General features: G+C 40.5%; 1 protein-coding gene across 2 annotated transcripts in view; it reads left to right on the plus strand.

Moving 5' to 3' along the window:
* Nucleotides 1-4,576, plus strand: part of LOC143710236 (mediator of RNA polymerase II transcription subunit 1-like) — a 194,409-nt gene extending 189,833 nt beyond the window's left edge. For both annotated transcript variants that reach the window (XM_077201241.1, XM_077201240.1), the window contains one exon: nt 600-4,576. In XM_077201241.1, the coding sequence (XP_077057356.1) occupies nt 600-4,359 (3,760 nt within the window). In that variant the 3' untranslated portion in view covers nt 4,360-4,576. The remainder of the gene's footprint in view (nt 1-599) is intronic.
* The last annotated feature ends 4,460 nt before the right edge of the window (nt 4,577-9,036 follow it).

Here is a 9,036-nt window from a genome sequence, read left to right on the forward strand (position 1 = left end):
TTCGCTTGACGTGCGAGAACCAATGTGGTTCATTCTCGTGGTTAATGCAGCACATTTAAGCTTCCTCAAGAACCAATGAGGTGGTTAAATGTGAATAAATATAGTTAAATCTTTTATCATTTATCATATATTTTATCATTTTATCAAATAAAGTGATCGAATCTCTTCAGAATTTTGAACTAAACCACTCTATTAATGTGGATTAGTTTTACAATCTCTTTATGAACTTTTTGAAGAGTCAAAGTGGTAGTTGCGTAGCTGTCTGTGGAAAGTATAGAAAGCTCTCAGATTTCATCTAAAAGATCTTAATTTGTGTTCCGAAGATGAACAAATGTCTTACGGATTTGGAATGACATGAGGGTGAGTAATTAATGAAAATTTTTATTTTTGGGTGAACATCCCTTTAAGTATGTTTGCATCACACAAAGGTGTGATACATGAACAGTCATAAACTCCTCCATTAATATGTGAACTGTATGTGGACAAAGTATATGCTTAATGACTACTTACTGGTAAGTAGTGAAAATTGTGGTCTTAATGTGTCTTTAAATGTTAGTGAGTCAGAAATACTTATCTGTTGTGTCTGTTTCCCTCCCTAGATGCATGTCCATTCCTGTGACTATGCGCGCCATTCGACGCAAGGCAGAGACCATTCAGGCAGACACTCCAGCATTGTCCCTTATAGCTGAAACTGTGGAAATTATGGTGAAGAAGAACTTGCCCCCAACTGGCAGCCCAGGTTACATGGGAATGGGTACAGGGCCAGATGGGAGCAACCCAATGGGCCTTCCTGGTTTAAGTAGTGGGACTAGCACTGTAGGAAGCAACAATGTAGGGGGAAGCAGTTCTTTCCAAGGCCCAATCACGTCACTTTTCAACATGAGTCGTACTGGTCAGGGAGGCTCATGTATGGATACCATGATACCGGTTGGAGGGCAGCAGCAAGCAATGCAACAACAACAATCTCAGAGCCATGGTTCAGATGACTTTAACAAAGTCACTCAGAATCCAATCCTAACAAGTCTTCTGCAAATAACAGGCAGTGTTGGGTCCAGTCCTACTCCCCAGCCACCTCAGCCCCACCAGACCCCACCAACAACCACCTCACCAGCAAGCAACACCAAAAACCACCCTATGCTGATGAACCTACTGAAGGATAATCCCTCACAAGATTTTGCTGCATTGTACAGCAGTAGCCCTCTAGAAAGACAGAACTCATCTGGGTCCCCGCGGACAGATAGCCAAGGGCAGTCTTGCCCTAGCACCAAGGGCAAGAAAAAGCGTCCAAGAGGCTCTGATAAAGGAGTAATGGGTGCAGGTGGCGGAATTAGCATGAAACAACAATTCCAGCAGCAAGTAGGAGGCATGATTCAACAGCATCATCACACACACCACTCTGAAGATGATTTCCACCGAGAGCTTTTCTCTATGGACGTTGATGCCTCCCAGAACCCTATTTTTGATGTTAGTCTTCCAGGTGATGGACTTGACACTCCTCACAGTATCACTCCAGCTCCGAGTCAGTGTGGAACACCTCCTTCAGGTCCTGGAATGCCATACCACCCACACTGTCATGTCCAACCCCAGACACAAGTCCAGTCTCAGCCGCATGGATCCATACCCCGTATGGTTCGCCTCTCCAGCTCTGACAGTATTGGGCCTGATATCAATGACATTCTGTCTGATATTCCTGATCAGGCCAACAAAGGAAGCAATAGTAGTCATGGCCAGCACCTCATGGCTGGTGAAGAAGGAGGTTCCTTGGGAACTCCTCTCCGGGATTCTTCCAGTTCAGGCCAAGGTAGCACAGTGTTTGAGGCAGACCTGTTTAATGCAAACAGCAATGAAAATCCCTTTACAGATGCAGCAGACTTGATTGCAGAAGCTGCTACTGCAGCAACACCCAATAGCGATTCTTCCTCAACTAATTTCTTCCCAGACACAGACTTCAACCCAGAGCTTTTACCTGGACAGGGAAGCTTTTCACAAACCTACTTTGAAGACAGCTCCCCCAGCCCTGACCCAGATCTTGAACTGGTTAAAAGTTTTAGTGGAGGAAGTCAGCAAAACACTCCTACAGGCACACCTCAGAATCCTGCCTCACATGGCCAAAATACTCCAGAGGCTTTATTGAAAGACGCTTTATTGAAAGACCCTTTTGAAATGGGTATTTTTGGTGGGAATGGTGCTGGAGGAAAGCCAATACTGGGTCCAGCATCAGATAGGGCAGACTCACACCTTTCTCATACTAGTGGGGGCCAAAGTCCACTCATGATGGGAATTGTGGTAGCTGGTAATGATTTTAAAAGTGATGATACAAAGGTTAAACAGCAGATGAGGGCAAAGGAAGATCATGGACCAGGAAATTCTGGAACAGGAATGGGGAGTGTATGCTCTTCTGAAATGAAGCCGGTAAAACGCAGTCGCACTCCTTCAAGTGAGGGCAAATCAAAAGACAAATCATCAAAACGCAAGAAGCAGGATCCAGATGGCAAGTCACCTTCACACAGCTCAGGGGGTCGACCTTACACTCCTCCTTGTGGGAGTGCCACTTCCGGAGGATTAGTAAGTGCAGGTGGATCAAAATCCCCAGGGAGCTCAGGCAGGTCTCAGACCCCACCAGGAGGTGCTACTCCACCAATCCCCAAAATCACTATACAAATACCCAGGACTTTAACTGGAGGAAAAACATCATCTCATGGAGGCTACACATCAAGTAGCTCAACAAGCGGAAGCACTGGTAGTACAAGTGGCACAAGCAATAGCAAAAGTCACCATTCCTACTCTTCGTCTTCTTCAGGGAAGATTAAAAGTAGTAAACTTGAAGGCTCTGTTGGGCAAGGCAATATTCCCAAACCATCAAGCATTGTAGGTATTGGAAGTGGTATGCTTTCTCAATCCAAAGGATCTTCCATGGGAATGGGCGCAGGCAAACAATCCTCCTCTCCCATAACAAAGCACGGTTTGTCAGGCTCATTCAGTGGTGGCAGCAGTGGAACAGGAAGTGGAAACAAAAATAAGCCCCAAGGTGGTAAGCCTCCTGGCTCACTCATGAACCCTAACATCAAGCCCAACATATCACCCTCACACTCTCGTTCTGGAAGTTCAGACAAGCTGTCCTCTCCGATGAAACTTCAAGGCCAGGTGCCTGGAACCCCACCCTCATCTAAGGCTAAATCCCCTATTGGCTCGAGCAGTGGAGGATCAGTAGGGTCCAAGTCCTCTTCAGGTTGTGGAATGGGTACCCAAAAATTGTTAGGCTGTAGCTCATCCACAAGCACTTCTACATCTTCTACTTCCTCTGTAAGTTCCTCATCATCATCTGGCTCCATGCCCTTTTCTTCAAGTGGTCAGTCACAATATGGGAACAGTGGTGGGAGTTGCAGTGGTGGCGGTAGTGGAAACAACCCTAATGCAAAGGGAAAGTCCCCAAGCCGAAACAAAAAGCCATCTCTAACCGCAGTCATTGACAAACTGAAGAGTGTGGGTAGTGGGGGCATTGGTGGGGAGGAGAGTGAAGGCTGTGGTGGCACTGCAGGTGGGGTAGTGCCACAAAAGGCTGGTCCTACATCCTCCAAGCATGGTATGTCCTCCCAGGGAGGTGAGTCTCTGAGCAAGCGTGAAAAGATAGACAAAGATGGCAAATCCAAGATGTCTGGATCAGGGAGCAATTCTGGTGACAAGAAGATGGTTGATTCCAAAAGCAGTGCAGTGACTGGCACTGGTGTGGCAAAGATTATTATTAGCAAGCCAGAAGGGGGCTCTCCAAGCATTAAATCTAAAGTAACTCTTCAGAAACCTGGAGAAATTTCTGGAGATGGTGCCATGCGTTCCCAGCACTCAGGCCACAAAGCATCACCCCTTTTTAGTGGCTCTACACCAAAACATGACCGCAGCTCCCCTAGCCACAGCCGTTCCCCTGGGTACACGCCTATAAACCCAGACAGTGAAAGTGAGTCTGGTAGCAGTTCAGTTGCTGAAAAGTCTCATCAGAACAGTCCTAGCTCTGATGATAACCAAACTATGAGACCACACCAACCCATTCAAGACTACATGAGTTCCATATCCATTAACCAGAGTGAAAAACACAAGAAACATAAAAAAGAGAAGAAGAAGCAGAAAGAGCGGGATAGGGACAGAGATCGAGAAAAGGAAAAGAAGAAGTCAACAATGTCTTGTGGGCCCTCCTCTCACACAGCGAAGACAGATGGCTGGTCCAGATCCCCTATATCTTCAGAAACTTCAATGTTGTTGCTTAGCTCTGAGCGGTCCTCACGTCCAAGTCCTGTGTTTATGCATACAGAGGATGATGACCTCATGGACTCTGCCTTAACTGGCAATCTAGAACCTTTCAAATAAACAATGACTTTAGTAGAGGCAAATTAATGCAGCTGACTTTTACTATAAATTCATTTTTATTACACTTTGAAAAAAAATATTACAAGTATTGTGATAATTGTACTGTCACCATTTTTAATGTGGGATTAATTCCTGCAAATCATATATATTGCAAAGTTCTGGTATTTTGATGAAAATATCTTCAGGTTCTCAATTTTTATTTGGGGATAAAATAAATTCATCCATTTTAAAATCATTTGACTATATATATATATATATATATATATATATATATATATAATATTTTGTAAGACTTTAAATAGATATTTAGTAGCTTTGTATGTTTTGTTTTCATTTTTTAATTGCAGCATTTTTTCAAAAACGTATTGCAATATACACTGTAAAATCAATCTAGTCATTTATGGAGTTATTTAGCTTGCTTAACTGGACATTATCTAAAACGTGATTTATTAAAAACATCATTCTTTAATTTTAGTCTCTTAAATTTGTATATTTTTAATTTCACATTATTTTACATTATTTCTACCATCACTTTTTGTATCAAGTTTATTTTGGTAAATAGGTGAAGATGTGTGTAACAGTAATTCATTTCATTGCCTGTCTTTTCTGTAAAATGAAGTTTTACAAGAATAATAAACGGCGATGGCAAGTTTTTGTTGCTCTTTTGGCACGTTGTCTATTTGAGTCTGCAGCATGATAATGGTAGGCATGGCTCAATACCATTTTTTGTACAATACAGAGACCAGTACTGCAACCTTAAAGTATGTTGTTCCTGCGACACTAGTATTAAAGCATATTTTGCAAATGCCCCTTTCACCCATCGCTCATCCCCCAACTCAAACATCACAAATACAGTTATTACACTGAATCATTCTTCTTCAGACGTTGACTTTTCACCATCAACAAGTCCCATATAGAAGTTGCTCGCCATAGAAAAGCACCTGGCTATTGTGACTCCCCGCTCTGCTGCTATACGTATTCTGGTGAGAAGACATACAAGAAGCTGAGCTCGTAAGGCGATTTCAAAAGCTGTTATATATTGGGTTATATATTGGCGTCACTGAAATATTTACATTTTTTGTTCATTTAAATTAAGTTCTGATCTATTATTCTCTCTTACTGTTATATTTTTCAATGATTTAATGACATTACAATGTGAAACTATTGCAGGTGTATTTCACTGCACAGTTTTCAATTTAAAAAAAAACTTTCTATTATGATTCATTATTGAAAAACAAAAATCTACAAGACAGGAGCTTATAAAAAGTAAGAGACCTATGACATGAAAATATTTTGTAACACCTGAGTTATTTATTTTTTTAAAGGGGGCACAAGCAAAAAAGTTTGAGAACCACTGTTTAATTCAATGAAATCTGCATTGAATAATAATACCAACATAATGCTCCAAGTCAAAAGGTCAGGTCTTGCATGCAACACTAACTCCCTAACTAAGCAAAAACAGGAAAAAAAGATTTTACAAAAATAAAACTGGCACCCACCTCTCCCTACAGCAGCTTCCAACTTCTTTTGAGCATCCACAGTAATGAGTGGTAGGTCTCTTCTCCTCCGCACCTGATAGCATCGCATCACTCCATTGCGACTCATGGCTACTGATGCTCACTCATACAGGTGAAGTGACTTATACATAACTGTCAGCTGGCAATTTCAGAGCTGGCCACCTGGGATAAAATCTTTCCGTGGCAGGACACCGTTATACTGTATATGTCTATGTGCCTGCAACTTGCCAGCAACAGCAAGACGCAGCTGCCACTATGGCCTATGCACCGGCCTAACAACGTCACTCTTATGTGTGGATGATTCGTCTATACCTGTTATATTACTATTAGATTTTTTTCAGTATTCAAACAATAATATATGCTTGCTTGTTGCGTCTTCAATTCCTGTCTTTTGCACAAGAGAATTTAACATGAAGCCTACCTCACTAATATATTTGCCCTTGAATTACAGTTAAAGATAAGCCATCTATCGCCATTGTTTAGATCATTGTATATTGCTAAGTGTAAACTGTCTGCATATTTTGTCATGTATTGTTTTTCTGTAAACAGATTTGTAGCTTTTGTTAAAATTACCTTTTATGAAACCGCTTTAGCCCCAATTTATTTGTTAGGTTCATTCAAGTCAGGTGTTGGAGTTTATCACCGCTTTTCTACGCGTCTTTTATGGAACAAAAACGCATCTCTGAGCAAAACACAGCGTTTCATTAAAGAATTCCTGATTTGAATGAGAAGTTTGAACGAATTACTCACTTGTAACTTGCCACCACCTACTGGCCGTTTTACTTTCGTATTTAATCTATATGTAACCTCGCCCACTTAAAGAGCTCACAGGTAAATCATGTGTAAAATGAACCAGCAGTCAGGATTTTGATATAAACGCTTTTAACCAAGCAGTTTTATTTATCCAAGTCTCTTCCATATGGAAAAATAAAAGAAACCTAATAATCAAAAAGAACATGTAAAACAACCCAGGCAGTAAACTGATGTATAAGTGGAGTGAAGAAATGAATAGTACTCCAAATAAACAATTTATTCACCACAGCATTTACCTATATGGGACATCCTCACACCAAACCACTGCATCCACTAAAAGTAAACACCACATGTGCGCCCACTGCCCCTCGAGTGCAACTGCCTGGGAAAACCTAAAAAGAACAAACACATTTAAACAAACAACTCAGCAATCCTTAATTCTCATGAACACCATGCTATGTCATTACTTGCCAACAAATGTCTAATCAAAAAGAGGGACTCACTTGACATATGCTGATCACATTTAAAACGCAATTTCCAGTGAGTTCAAAAACTCATTAAAACACCATATTAAATAAAAACAGTAGAAAACATAACTCTAAATTAAACATAACAATCGGTGCCATACAGTCCTACAATAAAAATGCACACGTTAGTACATTTCTAAAACAATAACTATCGATTTGGCCTCCTAGGATGGTGCTGCTCTTCTCTCTAGTAATATGACACATAGTCTTAGAGCTCAAACATGACAATCAGGGGCTCAGGTCAGGAAGCAGACAAACTGGCTAAACCGACTGTCTGGTAGCTGTCTCACGTCACTGAGGTTAGATAAATCCCATCACAAAGAGACTCTTTCACCTAGATATCATCATATAGAGACACTGTCTGTTCCCCGAATTAGGAAATACAAAAAACTTCCAAACCCATCTAAAGGTAAAAATGTAATTGATGTTCAACAAATAAAAAGCAGATATAATACAAATGAACAAATGATAAAGCTCGGTTTTCTGAATATTCGATCCCTTACTTCAAAAGCACTTATTGTTAATGATATGATTACAGACTATAACCTAGATGTGCTGTGTTTGACAGAAACCTGACTTAAACCAAACAATTACATTAATTTAAATGAGTCCGCCCCCCAAGATTATGGTTATAAACATGAAACTCGTATGAAAGGCAAAGGGGGATGTGTTGCTGTAATTTATAGTAATATTTTCAGAATTACTTAGAGGTCTAGTTTCAAATATAATTATTTTGAAGTGTTGATGCTTAATGTAACACTATCTAGTGTAAATGATAAATCACATTTGAGATTTGTGCTGGCTACTGTATACAGGCCACCAGGACACCGTAAAGACTTTATCAAATAATTTGCTGACTTTCTATCAGACTGGCTTGAGATAAAGTCCTAATTGTTGGTGATTTTAAAATACATTTAGATAACGAAAAAGAGGCATTGGGATTGGCTTTAAAGACATTCTAAACTCTATTGGAGTTGACAACACGTGTCAGGACCTACTCATTGTCGTAATCATACTCTAGATCTAATATTATCACATGGAACCAATGTTGATGCCGTTGAAATTCTGCAGCAGAGCGATGACATCTCAGATCATTCTCGTGTAAACTTAATTTAGCCAAGGCTGCAAAGCCAACTCCGTGTTACAAATATGTTAGATCTATCACTTATGCCACTAAGATTGCTTTATAAATAATCTTCCTGATCAGTTTCATCATCTCAGCATCCCAGATAGCTTAGAAGAATTCAATGTTGTGACAGAAGCTTTTAACTCTCTCTTTTTTACAGCACTTTAGACCCAGTTGCTTCTTTGCGCTTAAAGAAGATTAAAGAAAATAGTCCAATGCCATGATACAACGAGCACACTCAGGCCCTTAAGAGAGCAGCCAGAAGAATGGAGTGCAACTGGAAAACAAAACTAGAGGTATTTCGCGTTTCATGGAAAGAGCTAGGGTTGGGCGGTATTTCGGTAATATCGTATACCGCGGGGTCTTAAAATAGCAACGGTATCAGTTTCAATACCGTCATTACCGGCACTTATATATAATATATAAATATCATTTATTCAATGCCTAAAAATGCTTATGTAGTTGTCATCAAGTGACAGTGTGGAGGAGAAAGAGAGAGAGAGAGAGAAGGGAGAGGCGGTAAATACTGACGAGGCAATTTGTAAATGTTGCAATAAAAAAGGTGACCGCGAGAGATGGAAACGTCGCATCTCTGAAACAACCACCCACTCACTGCTGCGAGGATGCATTTTGCCCCGAGTTCAATAAATAAGCGCATTAGTTTATATTTCGTCCCCTTGGAATTATAAGGTTCTATCTGACATTTTTGTCAAAATTCAGTTATTCACATATTCTTATTCTGTGACAACTTATT

The sequence above is a fragment of the Siphateles boraxobius genome, unplaced genomic scaffold (genome assembly GCF_051911475.1).
Source record: "Siphateles boraxobius isolate OS27281-9 unplaced genomic scaffold, OSU_SipBor_1 46, whole genome shotgun sequence".
NCBI lineage: Eukaryota > Metazoa > Chordata > Actinopteri > Cypriniformes > Leuciscidae > Siphateles > Siphateles boraxobius.